Genomic DNA, 21,383 nt, shown 5'->3' with positions numbered 1-21,383 from the left:
ATTTTGTTAGTGACTTGTTTTATCTCCTCATAATGAGTGCCATCGCTCATTTTGTTCCTACAGGAACTTTTGGAAAGTGTATTAGAACATGTTAGTAACTTAATACATCGGTGATGTATGGGTAATTTTCCAGATGTATGGGTCATTTTCCACACAGTTTCAAATAGCAGTATCAAACTGATTATGCAGTATGGGAATAAAGTGGTGAAAGCAATGCTGAGAATGAGACAGTTTGTAGTGTTATGCCTTATAAGCACTCCTTAAAACTTCAAATGGCAGGTTTCAGTCAAAATGACAGAACACTTTTTATCCCAGAACTAATATTCCCATCCACGTTCTGAGACCCAGTTAAAATCTTAGTAGCCTACTTACGAACCACAAACAGCTTGTTATTGAGTACCAACACTTGGTTGCTTTTGTTCTGTACAGACTTTTGTTTACCTGAATAATTATTCTTTTTCCATTTTTGTGGTCTAAATGACTGTTAAATCAACCACTCAATAAGAAAGATGTGTGGAAAGTAAAAAATATATTAGACTTTTTAATATCTCTATAAAAAGATGCATAATTTTATTATTTTTTTCAATACAATCAAACACTGATTCTGATAAAGGAAGTTCTATTTTCCTTCTTTACTTTTTTAAGGCCTTTCTGTCTTTAGAGGGAAGTATACATTTGGAATCCTCTTTTGCTTACAGTTTTTCCTCCCAAATATTTTTTATTGATTTTTCCCCTTTATATATTTGCATACTGTCCTTCCTTTTGTTCTTTTCATTTTGATTTCATATTTCTCCTGTTTCTTTATTTTTGGTCATACTAAATTGATTTCTTTTGCTTTGTTTTTTCATCTTTGTCTTTTATATACGTTAGTACTTTTTAGCTTGCCACCCTGTTATCCCCAACCAATGCAAATGACAGTAATGCAGCTTTTAACCCACTGAGCTCATCACCTATCTTCCAGTAGCAATCCTTCTTCAGCTACCTAATCTGATTATTGCTTCTTCCCCAAGAAAGGATCTCATTCTGTCTTTCATATCTGGTGAAGCAATCTGTATTTAAATCAACTCAACCCTTGCTTTTCTCCTAAATATACAAAAATTCTAGAACAAACAACAAAAAGCTTGTGTGTCTTCTAACTGTACTATATTTCTCTTCCTAAATGTATATATGTACTGAGACCAGTCAGTATTCTGCAGAGATACTCTTCTCCAAATTTTAAGTTGGCCTATAAATGTGCTACGTGTTGAATTTTTTCACATCTTCATTTAAAAAAATGGAACAAGTTGATGTAGGCATTCATTTTATAGGTGTCTTTTAGAAAGTTCAGGAAATGCTGCAACATTTTCTTTATTAACACCTTTAATACTTAGGTAAGTATTTTATGGTGCTAACACACAAACCATGATCTTGGGATTTAAAAGACTTTTGGAAGGGTTTTTACTTTTTTTTATTTTTTAATGACATTGAACTATGATCTACTAGCTAGTTTTTCCAGATAAGTTTTTATTTTCTTTTGTACGATAGAAATCAGCAGCCAATTTTTTCTTATTTCTACTGTGAGGTATACAATTGTTTCCTTGTTCCACAAATCATGTTGACAATGCAAAGCTAAGTAATGTTTTTAAAGAAAATGAAAAATTGAAAAACTTTTAATCAGTTTCTGATATCTCTTGGGAATTATAATCAAATTTAGAATCCAAAATGGTCTTTTTATATTTTTAAGGGTTCTAAGACTTTCTCTTTGCTTTTATGATCTATTATTAGTTTTTTTTCTGATTTAATTTCTTTTTTCCTGGAATTGGAGTTTTTGTTAGTCATTTCAATCAAGCAGGGGAATATTCAGTGCAATGTATTCAAAATGTAACTGAATTATTGCTGTTTAGTTTTGTGTAGACTTTGATGAAATGGAATAAATAGGTGACCTTATCAAGATCCACATAGATCAACAGTGATATTACAATGTTGTAATAATTCAGTGTGTCCTAAAATCTAGTCCAGTGAATGTGTTTTTGTATCATTCTTTTTTTTGTCTGAGGTTGAAAGAGATTTCAGCATACAGAACAGCTTAACATTGAACTTATAGCTGTTAATAATTACAAAAATCTGTCTTGTCAAGAAGGGTGTACTTCAAACCAAGTATCTTCATTCTGATCTACCGCAGGCAGGCTGGTCACAGTATTGTGTGACTGCAATAAAAATAATAATACTACAGTTCAATTTCAGTAAAACACTTAGAACACATACCAAAATAATATATCTGCAGCTAATTAGAAAATGCAGTCTTGTGTTTGTAGCTAAATACATACTCAAGAGGATTATCCAGGAGATTAAGTGCTACATTAAATTGAGGCTGTAACATTTGGCACTCCTGTCACAACTTGCAGCCGCAGACAAGAATACAACAGTGACAGGGCCTTCACACAAATTCCATAAAACAACTAAAGGAAATTATGACCATTTCAAGACGGAAAACTTTGACATAAAGCACATTTCGTTTTAAAAAAATCTCATTTTACTTCAGTTAGTGAAATTCAGTGCCCTTTTTCTAAATTTAGAATTTTATTCAAAGAAAGTACGGTTGTCTTTGCACTACTGTTTATACTTAGGCCCAGTGTTTACAGGCCAACCTGTGGTTTATGTCAACTAGATAAATTAACTTTTTCCTGTCAATCACAGGAAATCACATGTATTTTGAAGTGAAAACGCAATCTTGACAAGCAGAACTCCAGTCTTCTGATATCATCCTGGCCTGAGTTTCAACTAAGAACTTCACATTTTCCTTCTTTTAATATACTGAATTAACATCTTTGGTTTGCAACAAGATATATAGCTACATTTCTCAGAATGTGTCATGTTTGCTTTAATATATGATGTTTGATGAATGACCTGGCAAGTTGCAGACTTTATCTGTAACTCAGTTTTGCCATTTGACATTGTGGATAATTCCAAAATTATATGGTGAGTGCTGCTGTAAGAATAAATGGTGATGGTAATGGTGATGAACGAAGAACATAATGGAGAGCCATATCCTTTGCTTATTGATTTATCAATTAAACCAGTAAATTACATTTTAGTAAAGATTTTAATACTGTTACAGGTTAATAAATGGTTTCCATTTGCAAGCCAGCAACATGACTTTATTAATGTAAAAAATATAATATTGTTTGTGCCCTGTGTTTTGGTCGTTATTCTTTTTGTCTGTATTATTTGATATTCTGTTGCCACACTGATAAATGCAATATATAATACAGTTTGTAGTAGATTATTAACAATACTGCACTATATTTTGTTAAAGTAACGAAGTGTCTGAACATCCTGTTTCTAAATCCTTGCTGACTACTACAGAAACAATGATTTGGTGAGAGTTATTAAATGTACACAATGGCAAAGTGAGAATGGGAAAAGCTACTGTATTTATTGTGGCATTTCTTAGATCTCCTTAAACTGTTAATGCTAGAGCTTGGTAAAAGAGTATAGAGAAGGATTGTCTGGTTCAACATATTGATTTATTATTTAATTCTGAATAAGTTGATTGATAAGAGACATAATCGATACATTAAATAACAAAATTATAAAACAATGTGTGATTTTCATGATATAGGAGTATGAGCATGCATGAATACGGATAGCTGCTCCCTGTACATTCTTTCCACCTTTGTGCTCTGTTGGTAATAACTACAAGTACGTACATGGGGCTTTCAGTAGAAAAGTGTTCCTGAGATCATCATGTTCTTTCCAAACCTATCCGTAGGACAAATGCTGAAGTTTTCATGCAAATTAATTAATGCCTTCTTCAGGCTGTTTCCACTGACTTCCAGCAAACCTCTGTGGTCTCAGATATTCACAAGTGCTATGACATTTCTGCCGCTGTGTAACTCAATATTTTCCATAAGTGTAGCCTTAATTGAAAATGAGCAAGCTTATCAGCAACAGGTGCAAATTCAGATTGGTGGATCACTCCAGATTTGAGGACCTGTTTCAAGGGCAATATGTTCCTCTTAAGATATGCAAAATGAAGCCTAAAATGTTTATGTTTGTTATTTTTGGTGGGTGACGACATTCATGATATTCTGCTACCACACTATGGCATTATTCCTTTATAAATTTGCATTTACCTCAAAAAGGAAGCATGCAGTCTTCTTAAATTTATTTTTTCTTAAAATTAATTTATCTGAAATATAAAGACATGTATTGTAATTCTGTTAGAGCAAAGTTGTGTAACAACTGAATTTGACATTTAATTCTACGAGAACATAAATTGTTGTTATGAGATAAAGTGTATATTAAAAAAAGTATATTAACTCTGAAAGACAATCATAGTGACAGACACTTTGCTAATAGTGGCAAACATAAGCATACAGAAAGCTGCTTTTTTTCAGATAAATCTAGTGATTTGTTTAGATGTATTTCTTTAGAGGTACATGTAACAGAAATTTCAGTATGTCCAAGACTTGACTGTGCTACAGATAATGTTTTTTGTAAAGTGCTGGCTGAACTATTTCAGTAACACCTAGGTTTTCTGCTGGCTTAAGTGAGAGTCTGCTGAGACATATCTAAGGTGGCTTTTACCATGGTGTTTATTTCAGGCAAGATTCAACCTGTACTGTAAGTTTAAGCCTCTTAAGGATTCTGACACACTGACATGATATCGAACGCTTCAAGAGTATAGTAGTGGTGGGAAGACAAATATGAAGAAGGGGATGATCCCTCTTATTCTAATATGATCACTCTTCCTTGTGGAAAGACTTGACCTATTCAGATATATCTTAGTTCTGCTGAAATATAGAGCTTTAATTTTCAATTATTTTCTTTTACAGGTCATACATATGGGATGGGTAAATGAGAGACTTGAAGTAACTGATTCATCTCAGCTTTACAAATTCAAGTTTCTGGCACTGAAGGGTTCATCCTTCTACATTTTCAGCACTCCACCGGTAAAAAAATAATATTTTTTGACAGTTTCGTTGTACATGGAAACCTCTTTGTTATGTATGGGTTTGTTCTTCCTTACCAAGTGAAGTTGTCCACTGATACTTCAAAAGAAGCTAAAGCCACAGATGCCACTGAGTTTCAATAAGCTTTAGATATTTAACCTCTTTCAGGGTCCTCTGGAAATCTTACCATACCTGGATAGTTCAAAGAACTCCTAATAGGGAGTAAGCATTTTACGTTTTAAAGTTAAGTTCAGATTTTTCTCTGGTTGTTAGGCCTGATATTCCTCACCTTATTTATTCTAAAGTATTTTGTAGATGTAATGAGTTGATAGTTACTTTGTTCTCCTAAAGACGATACATCATGAAATATACTGTCAGTACTATTAGTAGATAGTAGTAATGAGTAGATAGTACTAATAGTAATACACAGACAAGGGATTGAACTGTTAAGAGAATCCAATGCTAATTGTACAGTTTGAACAAATAACATAATCTTGCTTTGATAATTTACATAGCTAGTAACAAGAATTCTATTTCACAACAGATGACTTATCTAATATTTCTCTTAAAAAACCCTAATAAAATTAGTTTAAAAGAATGAAACTGTAACGAGCTGTAGAATTTTAAACTCTTAAAAAGCATCCCATACTTACCACAAGGTATTGTTTTATCCTTTTTCTGTCTCCAGAGAGCCTTTGCTTTAAACAAATAAAAGAGAGTCAAATGTGGAATTAGAATGCAATTTTAATTATACAGTTTCCTTACAGTTCTGCTCAGAAGGTGGTCAGTCCCCCGGTTTCTTCAGCTGATCCAAAGAAAATCTGACCCTTTACCTGTGCACCGTCTGCAGTACCTTTGGGAAGTACATGCTCTTTCAAACTTATTTATGAACATCAGTGAGAAGCAATCAGTAACATTTTTTCTCTCTCTAGATTGAAATTCTAAATCCAATGATTCCTATTAACTTCAAGCATTTTTAAATGGCCAGTATCTTCTTTTTAAAAATGAGACAATACATCTGGGGAAAGGAGGTTTTTTATCTCTGTTAGGTCAAGGAACTAAAACCTGATTCAATTACTACAATCCAATTAAAATGCAAAACCATACAAAAATATTAAACAAATAACACACCACATGAATGCTTTTCCTTTATAAATTTTAATTATTTTTTTCAGACCTGTTTTCAAAGAAACGTGATATAATTAAAACTATCCATCTACATGATACTAATTGGGGATAAACTACTTCATTTATCATGTTCAGCACTCTACTGAGAACAGACAAGTTAGGATGAATGTTTGGTAGTATTCACACCATGTTACTTGTCAGTATGTACTACACTCTATTGTGTTTTTGCACACCAGTAAGTGTGACAGAGCCTATAAATCATAAAACCTGCTGACCAGTTTTCTTGCTATTTAATCATTCCACAGATGTATATGAGGGGAAAAAAAAAAACCAACTGTTTCCAGCAATGACCCACCTGGAGAATTCAAACCTGGATCTAAAGCCACACTTCAGAGATGATTACCAGTGTCCTGAGGGCACTTCCAGCCCTGCCTGTCCCTGACCCTCTTTTCCTGGGGCTCCTCCCACCCTTCCCTCAGCCCAGTACCCCATTGCAGCCCACCATGGCCATCAGCCCCTGCCCCAGCAACACAGCAGGGCCAGTCTCCAGCTCCCCACAGCCCTGTCCTGCCCAGCCATGGGACCCAACAAGTCCAGCCCACCTATGGGCCCATGTCCAGGCCCAGCCTCAGCCCACCCCTGTCCCCAGGGAGGTGCCTGGTGCCCGGAGCTGGGGCTGCCCCCAGTCCCCGTGGCTGCCCTGCTCCTGGCTGTGGGCATGTACTGGGCCTGGCTGGGATGGAGGTAGCTTTCTTCATAGTAGCCTGTATAGCAGCAGGTTTTGTATTTGTGACTAAAACAACACATAACAGTGATTTGGCTGTTGCTGAGCTTTGCTTGCACAGAGTTTCTCTGTTTCTCACACTGCTCACACTGAGGGTGGGCAAGAGGTTGGGAGGGGACAGCACCAGGACAGCTGACCCAAATAGGCTAAAAAGGATAGTACATACCATAAAACATCAGCCTTAGCAATAAAAAAGGATTTGGTCTTCAAAAGCAGCCGCTGCTTGGCGACTGGCTGGGCATCGGTCTGCTTAGGGCCGGCCGGCAGGGTGCGATCACCTTTGTGTCACTTGTTTTTTCCTCTTTCCATCACTTATTAAACGGTCCTTATTTTGACCTACAAGTTTTCTTGATTTTGCTCTTCCTTTTCTCTCCCATCCCACTGCAGGGGGACGGGGAATTAGCAAGTGGCTGTCTGGGTGCTTAGCTGTTGGGCAGGGTCAACCCCCTACAAGGTGATGGGATGGGTCCTGGCTGGCAAGGACCCTGCCCTGCCAGACCCTGGGGCTCCCATGACACCCAGGGAGCCACCAACCCACGCTGTGCCCTGACACTGGTTATGTGTCTCATGTCCCAGCTCTGCAGCTGGAAACACAGGTCCCCACACAAGGCTGTGCATAGAGATGTTTCACTCTTTTTAGAGGTATTTAATGGTACTGCTCTTACCATTATTCCCACTTTTTTCTTCTATGTTAAGTGAAACATTAAAAATGGATTGTTCTATCACAAAAATACAGATGTTTTAACTTGCTTGATCTTTAGAAGATAAAACTTTATGTTTTATTTCAGAGGTGTTTCTATGATGGTATTGCTATTTCCATACTGAATCGATGTAGTGTATCAGTGTATCAATGTCATGTGCACAGAGTAGATTACCTAAAAGTCGTACAGTTATCTTCCGTTGCAATGACCTTACCCATAATTTTACAACTGCTTGTAAAAGGATCTGGTGCAATTGCTACTCTTTTTCTACTTCACTGTGTGTAAAAGATGACATGAATGTAAATACAGCTGCTAACTTTCATAAGAATGGAAAACATAGTTATCCATGGGCAAAAATAAAGTTGTGGAAAAAAGTGGATATTTTTGTATGAAAGAAATTACTATGGCAAGTAATATTCTATTTATACTCCATCTCAACAATATCTCAGATGGTGTTTCCAAAAATGTAGAAATTTCACCATAGAAGTAAATATCAAGAACCGTCTAACAGATAATGGTCTTTCTGCATCCCTAAAGTGGCTTCTCTGACTGTATTTAAGAAATTCACAGATTTCATTTACAGATTGCTACATTAGAATTGTGACACATTTCTGAAAACTGCACATGTGAAAAACACCATTGAACAAATGGAAATTATTCTTGTGTCAATGTTAATATGCAAGCAGTATTTTATTAAATGATGAAAGCTTCTAATAAATATCTGCCAATTTTCAGATCTTGAAAAGGTTCTGAATTCATATCATAGGAGAAATTGGAGACTTTATTCAAAATTGTAATTCAAGAATCAAACTATTTTTTATGTCATTGAAATTATCCATAAAAATGGGATATTTTGGTTTTATGGTATATGGGCTTTATGTAGGGGAGGATTGTAGTGTTTGATTTTTTATGTCTTCCTTGTAGTTCAATATGTTTTTTAAATTCAGATCTCAAAGTAGCCATATCTTTGGAGCTGTTGTATTATCCTTAATTACAAAAATGTCTTTTTCAACATGATTAAATAAATCATGTTTATAGTTTTAAGAAAAGGAATAAATCTAGGAATAATGTGAAAGTCACCAAAATAGTTCCACCTTTGAAAAACATTGCAGAGAAAGAAAGCTTGCATAATGTAATTAGCACATGAGCCATGAGCAGTGCTTTGAATGTTAGAGAGTACTGCTATGTAAATTCTAAATACTTGTATTTGTAATTTACATTATACATAATGTCAGTGTAACATAGTAAGAAAGAGGTGGCAATGAGTTTGAGGGCATAGACTTGACCATGAATGCTTTTGGTAAACTTTCTAACAACTCTACACACAAGTCTTTATTTTTTTTCTATTTGTTTTATTTATTTTGACTGCTCTTTAGTGTGTGTTTTGTACTGAGCTTGAGTTGTTCGGGACATCTTTAGGCTTCTTATACTGATATATTATAGTTCATCTCAAGAACACTTCTTGATTTTTTTTCCTTTTTAATATCTTTTAATTTTTTTAAATTATACTTGGCTCATTTTTTCCACTGAAGAGTGAAGAGACCAATGGAATTAATTACTCTTGGCCTAAAAGAATTTCATCTTTTGCCTATACCTGCTTAGTCCTTCTAGGTGGGTTGGATGCTTCTCCTTAATTGTCAGATCATGCTGCATTCTCTGTATTCCAGTAATAAGTATTACAGCCACTTTGATATTTTTTCTTAAATTTAAATGTATTCAGATTTTCTTTCGTATTTTGGGGGCACTTGAGATTTCTGGATGCTGTGAATCAGATTCAGTGTTCATAGAAGGTCAGAAAGTATGTTATGTTCTCTTGAATTTGATGAGTTTTGAAGTGTAATTCTCTTTTACATGAATTCTATGCTTATTTCTTATGTCTAGTCAATCCTTCAGTGCTGACCTCTGAATAGGCATGAAAGTCTTTTATGTCTGTTTTATAATTGCAGAATTCTCTTCTAGGGAGTAACTTTTCCAGTTTGTTTACTACATGTCTGTGTCAAAATGAATTTAACTTTACTGTTTTCTCCCTATTTTAAATCATAATTTTTTAAAGAAAAATCAGTTAACACCCACATTTAAAGCTGAGTGTATTTGGAATATGAGCCGGAACTGATACTGAGATCACTTGGTCTAACTAAGTAAAACTAGATTTTAGTAGTTTGTTTATTTTCAGAAATCCACTGTAATGCCTAAACATGAGGAACTTACAGAAACTCACACTGCTAAAGTAAAAAGTACTTCTGCAACACTTAGCACTTTTGTAACTCTACATACTTATTTCAGTCTCTCATTATGGACTTAAAACCACAACTTCAAGTTCCTATTTTTCTATCTGTAATCAGGTCAGTGTTATCTCTGAGTTTACAAATGTATTATTTTACAATCTTTCTGAAAGGATTAATAGAGCCAAATATCTACAAAACCAGGTATTCAGTACATCACATAATGCATTGAGTTAGCTAAGGAGTTGGTCTTCCAATAATAATAGCATTCAGCTACTGTTGGTCATAAACTCATGTATTAGACAAACAGGAATTAAATTGGAAGCCCAGTATTTTGATGCTATTTTTGATACTTTGTCAGAACTGAATTCATAGGAATGAAATTATGTCCCATTAAGTGACCCATTCTGAATATACCTTTCTTGAAACATTTTATCAAATACTTTACTAAAAAATAATTATCTTGTCATGCTAAAATAAATCCAAGAAATTGCAAAGAATACCTACAGGAACAATTCCAAAGGGAAATAACAAGAAAAACTTTTTTATTGCCTAAGGAATCAATTTCAGTATCTCATTTATCTTAGTTACCAATCATTACCCAGTTATAAAATGTGTGATGATGGATAAGCCTGCAATAAACTGAAACATCCTTTAAAGCAAATGAAGGAGATTGCACTTTTTGTGAACTTCTCTGATTCTTTCCAGCTTTTCTCATTGACTAGAAGCAGTTTTGAAGCAAAGCAGTCTATAAAAATAACATTTTAAACTTAGACATACTATGATAGTTCTGAGAAAACTACAAATCATGTCAGCTGTCTCTTTGAATTCTAGTAACCTTTGTATCTAGTATGTTTCCCCTCCTTAAAATCTCTATCAACATGTCATTCATTTTCTCTTGATGACCTTGCGCACTATGATATTCAGACTGTTTCGCTCTGGCTTCAAGTATGGTAGCCTTTTTCAGGCATCCGCAGTAAAAGAAAAACTTGGCTTATATAGGTGCCGACAGTTATCATCATCACTATCTATCTGCTGAAAAAGCCATGAGAGGTTACATACAGTCAAAGGATGAAAGAGGTGTACAGGATAATGGGGAGCAGGCTAGAGTATTCAGAGTGAATTTAATGGCACAGCAGAGTCACTATTGTCCATGGTAGCATCATTAATAGCAGCAAAGAACCCCAACAGTTTAAATTATTTTCTGGAATCAAAACAAACAATATGAGCATATGAAAGTTCAGTCATGTCTCAACAGCTTTTAGGTTACAGCCTGTGTCACTAAATTCGTTTTCATAAGCAGCAGATTAAGTTGGTGCTTAAGCTTTTGTATCTTGTCTAGCCCCTAACAGGGATGAAGGATTCTCCTGCTTTTAAATGAGACTGAAAAGAATCATTCCCTTTGAGAAATTCAAGACCAAATAATGAACTAGCCACCATTCTACACTGTAAATCTATTTTGCCTATATCCTTATCCCTCTTGAGGATCAACAGTAATGGGCCAAACCCTGTATTATTTAATTATTTTCTTTTCAAAACAGCCATCAAAGTAAAAAAGATTTCCCTGTAAATAAGGATTAAGCAAAGACCTGCAGTACTTGCTCTATGTGAGCATGTTTAAATGTATAACATTTCTTTATGAATCAATCAGCTTTATAATCCCTCAGTTGCAGTTGCTTCTAAACTTGTGTTATGGCTTACTCACCAATAACTAAAAAGCAAAAGCAAAACTCAAAGAAAATATTGGATGGACTATACGGAAAAGAGAAATGGAAACTTAAAATTAGAAATGTATGACTCTAAAACTTGCTACATTTTATGAAGTGATGGGAGGGCAAGTATATCTAAAATTGCTTTAAATTCATTTTCAGAAAAAAGCTAACATTAGATTTAAATTTGACAAAGTTCCTTTAAAGTAGTACTAAGTACTTTTAAAGGTAGCAATATGTAATGTTTTGAGCTTTAATTTGTGATAAGAAATTGCTCATAGTAAAACAGGAAGAGAAAGTATATAACATGCTTTTACATATGCTACTGCATGCATTGTATTCCAGTGAAGTTTGTCATTTGGTTGTTGAAATATAAAAACTGTCAAATGGAGAACCCTAGAATATAAGTGCCTTTATATCCTGAAAAGAGGTGGTGGTGGTGGTAGAACTTCCTCTTCTACTGACAATAGGTCCCGTTTGCAATAGGTGATTCATCTCATCTAAATGTAGTCATCTAGAAGTTAAAGATGTAATCTAAAGTTAGAGAAACTGGGAGAAAGCACTGCCTTTTTTCCTTTTTTTTTTTTTTTAATCTTTCCCAATATGGTGAAATTAAGATTAGATTATTGCATGTGTGGAATTGCTTCACTTACTAAACTGTCTATATCCCAACCCACGTGTTTTCTCACTTTTACTCTTCCGATTCTCTCCCCCATCCCCACTGGTGGGGGAGTGAGCAAGTGGCTGTGTGGGGCTGAGTTGCCAGCTGGGGTTATACCACGACAGTTGTTAAGGTTAGATACTTCTGATGTCTACATTTAGGTGGGATGCTTTCCACGCTAAGAAAGAATTCAGGTGAGTTCTGAAACTGCTTTGAAACACACAGTGAGGTTTGCTTGATAATAATGTTCATTAATTTCGCTTGGAGTGGACATAAGAGCATGTAAGATTAGAAAGAAACTAACACCAAGTTCACATTACTCCTCCAACAGCACTCTGAAATAACATTTAATAACCAGTAGAAGTCACATCAGTCTGCTCCTAATTGTTCTAGTGGTTTGGATTTTCACCATTTTATTACTATTTTGCTTAGAGGTTTAGAATTTATGAAGACCTGGAAATTCAACTTAAAAATAAATTTTAAATTTTAAAAAATCATGTTGGCCTTCATGCAAAATATCAGGAACAAGACTGATTATTATAGTTGAACTACGTGCTACTGTGAATACAGAGAAAAAGAATCTGTTATTAAATTTCATAGCTTTTTCCTAGTTACATTTCATCCACAGAGGCCAGATGTTTTACAGCCAAATTTTGCTTTATAATAATTATATATAATGCATATAATTGTAATATTGTAATAAATAATTTAATTTAATTTTTCTGCTTTCTTCTTTTTGGGAGGGGGACGGGAACAGGACAAAGCTGCATCTGCCCTCATATTTTAAAGTATATCTAATTTGCTATTAGAGTCACCAAAACAATTATTTCAATATGCTAAAGCATCAGAGTTGCAATTTAGTCAAATTACTCATATATCTGTGCAGCCATTTCTGTGCATTCGCCAAGAGCTAGGATTTTGCTCCAAAATATGTAATTAAAATAATGTGTATTCCCCTTGTATTTTTTCTATTTATAGGTTTTGTTTTTTTTTTCTTGAACTACGTAGGCTAGGTACTGGTTTTAAAAGAAAACAGATTATCACGTTATACCATGAACTAGAATTTAGGGAAAAACTTCAAGTATCATTGAAACTGTAAAATTTTAACAGCCTGTCATCTCAACAGGATAAAGAAATAAAATCAAAAGAAACAAAAAATATGTCTTTTGATATTCATTAGTAAGCACACAGTTGACATTCTGCTTAATTTCAGATATTGCAGTTGCATAGTTCTTTTCAGTGTTTAATATAAATATAAAGATATTGGTGCCCTAGTGTATGTAAATTCAAGTCTGAATGTAGGAACACATCTTGGTCTGTTGATTGTAAGATTTTTCTTAAATTGAGTCATGAAGCTGAATGACTCCAGGTTTGAGACTTTGGGTTCTCTGTGTTAGCACCTTGGAAAATAAATATGCCTATGTAACTCACCACAGAGGTTACAAAGAGGTTTCCATCATACTGTAATAATAATGGGGAAAAAAGGAATGAAATTATTTAATACCTTTTAATTATAGTAAGACTCCTGTAGATGCTGTTTCTGTAAGAATTGAATGCTATTTGACAGCCTTTTCTAAATGCTGGATATTAAATGTACTAATGTGCCTATATTTGGAGCATCTAGTAGAATATTGATGGGTGAAAGCTTTTTAATTTTTTCATCTGTACATGATTTTAGAAAAAAGAATGTGTTGTTAATATTTTCTTTTGATATTATAGGTAAGCACGCTAGACTGGGTACGAGCTGAAAAAATCTATAACCTCTGTGAGGTTCTATTTAAAATTCACAAGGTAGGTTTCCTAATGATTACAATGACATTATTTAGTAAAGAAAGCTTGCCTTTTCCTGTTATTGATAAGCTCAAGTTAATCTAACTAGGAGTAGCTAACATTCAAATAGTTTATCTTTAAATAAAAAAAAAACTATTTGTAACGACTAGTGCATTGGTATAAGAGAATATGAAAAATGAGTTAAGCTCCAAGTGCGCAAGTTACTAAAATCCTTCCGTATTGAAGAAATTTTTCCATATTGGAGCTGGTTATACGAAGTGCTGGTGAGACACACAGCTAAGCATAATGAAGCTGGATATGGCTTTTTTCTTAGTGGCTCAGGTTTTTAAGTCAGTGTGATGAAGAATGCTTTTGCAGTAGTTCCTGATCTGTATAAACATAGTCTTACTTAATTCCAGTAGTTAGAAGTGTAAAATTATGTCCTTTTTAGATCATGTGTTATTTGCAAATATTATAGTAGGGTTTACTTTACCAAGGGCAGCATGGTGCATTTATGTACCACAGAATTCTTCATATTTTTTTCTACCACCTAGGGACAGCATCACGTTTTCTGTTTAGCTTGTCCCAAGGAAAGAGTTTGGGCAAAACCTTAGCAATCTGTTTAAATAATTGACTTACAGAAGATATTTTCTAATAAGTTGCATCAGATAATTTAGTTGTCTACCAGCTAATCAAAACCTGCTTTGCAGGTGAGGTGAGGCTAGATAAGAGCCTACTTGCCTAAGAGGGTAAAAACAAACATATTATCAGGGGGAGGGGACGACACCAACAACAGAAGGATGTGTCTTTTCAGATAAAATGCTGTTTCACTGTCCTTCTCTCTGCTGTTCCTCACTTGACTATGTGCTAACGTTGTGGAGAAGGAAGGTTGTTGCTCTATTACCTGTACAGAACCCAACTTAACATTGCACTGAAGGAGAACTGCTTAAGGATTTTTTTGGTCAATTTGGGTTTTTTTTTCTGATGCAAGGCAGTTATTCAGGACAATTTACAGAAGGAAAAGTAAAAAGAGAAAAAAAGTTCATAGACCTTACAATGACACTCCATTCCCCTTTACTGCCCTGTTCTGCATAGAGGGGGGTTTGCTGTAGAGCTGGATGACCAAATTCTTCAAAGAATGGGGTGGCAGGGAGTTTCCATGTCCTGACTGCTCAAACTACTTGTCCCAAACTAACTTTCAACAACATAGACATGTTTCCTACACCAATTTCGTTGACTATGATTTAAAAAAAAACCTATAAATTGAAAACATTATGAAGTTACAACCAACAGAGCAAGGAGCACACAGAACGTGACAGAAATCTAGAAAAAAATAGCTCTGAAACATGGGCCAACGTCTGCATTTTACAGAGGTGTCAGTTCCATTAAGTGGCTGTTAAAAGAGCTTCTGCTGATGTCAGCTGTCAGTTTTGCATCCCATCACTGCCTGTTTTTTCTCTGTTGTAAACCTGCTGTCACTGGGCAGAGGAGGAAGGTTCCCTTCTCTGGCAGAAGTGGGGAGAGGGGAAAACAGCAATCCTGGAGTTCAGGACTTGAGCTCAGCTCTGGAGCACAGGCTGCAGGAGCACAGCTGTATTTTTGTGGGCACAGCATTACTTTAATGTGACCATGTCTCCAGCTGGGTACGTGTGGGCAATTTCAAGTCCTGCCCATCACTGAGACAGCAGCAAAGAGTAGAAGCTCTGTCCCAGATTATTTGTTCTGTCTCCTTAATCTTTTTTAAAAGTTACTTTTTCCTGATAAATAAGGTAGGCAGCAGTGAAATATATACTCATTATTCCTTTTGAAAAGGTTTTGCTATACTTCATATAGGTTTTCATATATATATATAGTTTATATACATTTTGGTTTTTCCTCCTTGAAATGTTACTACTGATTTGAAATTCAGTCCTTCCTTGAATATTTTAGTAATTTCAAGGGCAATCTATCCTTAAAGCAATTTCTGTGGTACTTTTTCATTAAGAAAAAGAAGTGTGAAATAAACTACCCAAGATTGAACTCTTTAATGTTCTTGACATTTTAATAAATTAATGCTTAATTGCCAGTCTTCATGAATACATTAGCTAAAGTGCAAAAGCTCAAATTCAACACTTTAACCTCTTTTCTGTTGATTCTTTGGTGAAAATGACAATGAGGCAAAATGAGCAAATCCAAAAAGATTAAAAAATCTTAAGAGATTAAGGTTTCTACATTGGAGACTGAAAGATGGTGTTTATGTTGTAAAAACTGCCTTTGGGGAGGGTGTTCTTAAGGATTTTCAGAAGCTGGTTAGAACTAGTGCAAAACTGTGCTGGAGAGTGCTATCGGATCTTCTCACGAAAGATGGGTTTTAAGGTGAGGTGCACTTGTTACCTAACTGTGTCTCATCTATGTATATTATGACACAAGAGTTAAACATGGAAAATAAGAACACAACATGAAAATTGCATTTTACAACAAAATGTTTGCTATTATTTTAGATTTTTGCGTGTGTATACATGCATACATATAAATACCCCCTTGAATACACAAGCATGCATATGCATGTGAATGAAAATTAATCAGTATACCACATACTTGCATATTCATGGACATTTAGTGGTAACAACCAGATTGAAAATGTGATCTCTTTTATCTCATGTATACCTTGCCTCATACTCCATGTTTACTGGAACTGTTACTGAAAATCTGTATTTTTCAGGGGTGAGAGTATTAGACACATTTTTAAAAGCCACCTGTCTTAAAAACATTTTATTTTCTTCTATTGCCTGGTATTTTCACACTTCACATTTTCACATACAAGGTAAAAAATTTTAATATAGTAGTCTGTGAGCCAAAATGAGAAGTACTGAGTCTTGAAGCAGATGTAGATGTAATACCTGACGCTCCATGGCTGCTGAACACCAGATGATATGCAGGTATTTTGTTCAGCTTCCTTTTCACCAGTCCAAAGGAGCATTGTAAGATAACTTTGAACTTCTTCAAGACTGTTCTCTCCTTGGGTAGCTGCAGGCCCATTTTTGACAACAAAGTGCTGTGTACCCTGGTGGCATTATATGCTGCTTCTGAGGTGCCCCACAAAACATCCATAGCTTAACAGACTAGACTTGAGTAAATTGCATAAGGTTCCATTTGCCAGCTTTATGTTATTCAGTAATTCACCAGCAGAAACAAAATTTTCTGTTCCCATCCAAGTATTTTCATCCTATTTGTGAATATGAGAGCAGTAGACAGAGGAGGGTGTGCTAGCAGAGCATTTATTTCCTTTGCTTTTCATTACTATAAAGTGGATCTTCACTGCTGTCCTGGAGAGCAGTTGTGTGTGCTCCTAGAACAGGAGGGACAGAAGACCCCGAACATTTAAGCATTTCTTTTACATGTATCAGAATATTTTACATTACATTTGGATGCTCAGATTCCAGTTGTTTGTTTGCTTCCATGTGCATGGACTTTCAACAATAGGCTATGATGGACTATTAGAGGATCTGGGAAAAAAAATTCTAAATCTTTAGAGAAGGCTTATCCTGACTACAAGATTTTAGGACTTGGGTATCACTGCAAAGCTGCATTCTGGTCTTTTCAAAGCCACCTAGGTCCAGTCAAAGATGACTGCTTTTACCTCAGGTCTGTCTGACTAGAGTCAAGTCTCCTAAACCTAACTTGGAGTGCTAGAGAAAGAAAATTCTGTTTGCAGGTGAGCTTAAAAAAAATAAGAAATAACATTCTCTTTGCAAGTTACTTTTTTTGTTCATTCATTCTTTTCTGCCCCATGCCTTTATAGAGAGATAGCTAAATAGATGCTAAATAGACATTTTAAAAAATGCATAATTTGGAAATTCAGTCAGTGAAAGTACTCAGATGCATAAGCGGTAGCTTTTTTATTTTGTTTTCTTTTTCTCTATATTTATGCTAAGCAATGAAGTCTTCAAAGGTTAGGGAGGTTTCTTGTAAGAGTTTGTTTTCATTTACAAAACATTCTGTTACAGGGATATTTTTTATTATGAAAGACTAATAAGTTTCTCTTCTTTATCTTGAAGGTGGTGGCAGGATCTCACTTCACTCCCCTTGTAATTACAGAGCAGCATTGGCAGCTATTAGGAGACATTTGAAAGCTCACATTTTCATTGCCAGAATGAGCCCATGGGTGCTTGATAAATCACTGCATTCCTTGGTGTTTAGCATATTGGAACCCAATTAGAACAGAGTAACTATATTCTCCTGTAAAGCTGGTACAGAGCACTGGAATTGTATTCAAAAAATTCAGGCATTTACTTCCTTTTCACTGTGAACAATGTATTATTACAAACTCCTTTTAAATTATGTATGTATTGCTTAGGTAACTTTGACGGTATTTTGGAACTGCAGAAGTAGCTTGGATTACATGATACAGAGTAAAGTGAGTAAGAAGCAAAGAGAGAAGTTGTCTTTGAAATTATTACTTAATTCTCAGAACATTTCTTCAAAGTAGTTATTAACATAATGATATAACATATCCAAGTACCCATCACTTACAGAAGACAACACCGATTTAACTGTTTGTTTTTGCGAGATGAAGAATCACATACTGAAACATGTCTTTCAGCTCTGGCTTGCTGATGATTGCTGGCTACAAGCAAACTTGTATTTAGGTATTCATCAGGACATTGATCTTGAAGACCAGAGGCCATATTGTTTCAGTGTTATGGTTGGACATGGCAAGAGTCATTATTTCAACGTAGAGCTGGGCAACGAGTTGGCAGTGTGGGAGAGAGCATTTCAAAGAGCGATTTTCTTGGAAGTTCAGAGAACAGGGGTAAGTAATGAATGATTTAAATCCTGGAGGCATTTTGTCAGTAAAATCAGTCTAACAAATATTTAAATAATTTGTGTGTTTAATAATTGCATCAGATTGGTGTGCTCCATGACTAAGGATCTGAGTACACTTCAGTACACCAAAGGCTTTTGAAAACTTCATCATCACATCAATATTTGTATGTCAATGACTTTGTAAAAACTGCGTGTGTTATGACACGTTGAAAATTGGAAGTTGACCTTGATTATAACAAACTGGAAGTTAATACATTTTACCACTGGAAGACAATTTCTCTGCAGATTCTTTAGTCCGCCTTGAACAGTTTCTTCCAGAAAGCTTATTTTCCACTCACATAAGGTAAATTTGTTATGTCTGACATAATGGTTCCATTTTCAAAGAAGAAATATTTTGCTTTTGCATTGTTATTTGTAAATTAGGATTGTCCTTGCTAACATTGAAGAGTATGAAGAGAGCGTAAAAGTGAAAGTTTATGATAGTCTTAAATTCTCAAAATTAAACACCAGATTATCACTTTTTACCGGCTAGTAAAATTCTCTCAAGTCAGTTATTTTCTCAGATCTGAGAGTGCATTTCCCATTAGGTGGTTTTAAATTTAAGACCAAGATTCCTGCTATAGTTGTCTAAATGTGGGTGTCTATTAGCATTGAGGTGGGAGGCTCCCATTAGAATCAGTCAGTGGAGTCCAAAGAATGATTGTGCTTATTCTAAAGCAGATACTTTCCTCTAAAGGGGATAATTTTGTGGTGTGAAGACCGAGAAGATAAATTTATTTTGATTTAAGATGCAACTTAAAGAAAGAACCTCTATACTGTTAGATAAACAAGTTATTTGCTGAATATCTAGATCCATACTCCTAAGTGAACTGAACCAGTGGTATGGGAATATATAGACTAAAAGTATAGGCCTTCTCCAATTAAAAACATATTTATATTGTTTAGCACAAATGCAAGCTTGATCTGATACGTTCAGGTTTGCAGAAACCTCCTAAAGACATTTACAGTAGTGAGAGCACGGCATCACCGCATTAGCACAGCTTGCAAGGAGCAGGAGTCCTAGCACAGGTGTTGAATCAGCTTTTCTAAATTTCCAAATCTCTGAGATCCTAACAAGGTTTGCAGGTGCTTGCTTAGAACCCTTCCAATTGGCTCTTCAGACTGATGAGGTAACAAAAAAGATTTTGTAATGGTATTGCTGTTGCATCACACTTCTGACAAGGAATGCAGTACTTCAGAAAAGAAATTATTCTTCCTGAAATATTGCTGGTCATCAGGGAGGGATTAATAATTCATATTGAGTATGAATAAAGTATTTTCTCACATGAACTCTTCAAGAAATTATGATATGACTGTTTGACCAACCATTCGATGATCCTACTTATTGTCCATAAAAAATGCAGATAATATATAGTTAAAATTAAGCACAACAAGGGTGGAGATCAGCTGGTCTGTAGATGATTTGATTTCCAAAGTATTTATTGTTAAGTCTCAAAACTTGTTGTTCTTTTACAACCTAACAGTCTTAAAATTAAGGGATGGTTCTTTGCTTGTGCAATGATTTTTTGTCATTTGAATACAACAATCCTCTAGACTGATATAAGACAAAAGACAGTAATATTGTTTCCAGCTGTGGTTTAACCTATCTGAAACCTCCAGGAGAGGCATCCAATTAAAAGTCCTAACTGCAGGGCATAAGTCTCCATATGTGTGCTCTCATACCTTAATTTTCTTTCACTCAGTTGCAGATATTCAGGTTTGTTGCAGACCACTATGTCAGTAGGATGCAAAGCACTGCCGTCACTTTCCAGCAGTGAAAAATCTTTTGACTCTACTATTTTCTTTCTTCCTTCAAAACAAAAATGCTGCTTTGAATGTCCTTCTTTTCAGAACGATATCAAGAGTAGCATGAATGAGGTGCAACTTAACATTATATAGATTATTTCAAGCCATAGAAAAAGAACTGGCATTTCAGTATCCAGAAAATTGAAGGTTGTCAATGGTAGGTGAGATTGTCCATAAAAATTCTTTCTTTCAGAGAAGGACCATAATTGCAGTTGGAAATTCATTTTTATTCATAAATGATTCGACAAGATTCATGGCAGGTGTTGGATTGCACTGTGACATTTCAGCCATTCTTATTTAAATGTGTCTTGGTTCTGTTCACTGTTGAGGGTCATTAGGATCTTGTCTTTGACAGAGTTGTTGTTAACCTTACCCTGTACTCATTTTGTATGTGTGGTGTTTCTAAAACAGTTGTATTTTTGAGAAGATTCTGTCCTTGGAGTTTGTGAAAAGAAATGTTAAGATGCAACAGTATGTTCAAAAGGGCTTTTGAATTTTATATTGTCCAGGTTTTGTGATTTTTTAATACATTTCTTCTGAAAATGGCAGCAGTGTTAAACGACAGAAAGAAAGCAATAAAGCAGGAAGAAATCCCTCTCACAATATTGTTCCCTTATCAGTTATCTTATAGCCACATTTCAAGCTGCAAATGCTTACAAAAAAGAGTCTACTGAGAAACTGTGAAATTAAATCATCCTGATATAAAGAATCTATTTACAAACAATTATAGTAAACAAACTTATGTTAACTCCATGTGCTAGAAATATCTATATTTTCTGCCTATAAAAATACTGTAGTTGCTGATGGTGTAGTTTGGACAGAT

At 35.0% G+C, this 21,383-nt stretch overlaps 1 protein-coding gene across 1 annotated transcript in view; it reads left to right on the top strand.

Annotated features, from left to right (window-relative positions):
* Positions 1-21,383, top strand: part of SNTG2 (syntrophin gamma 2) — a 183,846-nt gene that overhangs the window by 131,325 nt on the left and 31,138 nt on the right. The window contains exons 12-14 of the mRNA XM_075089724.1: positions 4,818-4,934; positions 13,859-13,930; positions 18,492-18,701. Coding sequence (XP_074945825.1) covers positions 4,818-4,934; positions 13,859-13,930; positions 18,492-18,701 — 399 coding nt within the window. The remainder of the gene's footprint in view (positions 1-4,817; positions 4,935-13,858; positions 13,931-18,491; positions 18,702-21,383) is intronic.

This window comes from Phalacrocorax aristotelis, chromosome 3, assembly GCF_949628215.1.
Source record: "Phalacrocorax aristotelis chromosome 3, bGulAri2.1, whole genome shotgun sequence".
NCBI lineage: Eukaryota > Metazoa > Chordata > Aves > Suliformes > Phalacrocoracidae > Phalacrocorax > Phalacrocorax aristotelis.
Note: the sequence above shows the minus strand (reverse complement) of the source record. Positions and strands in the feature narration are given on the sequence as shown.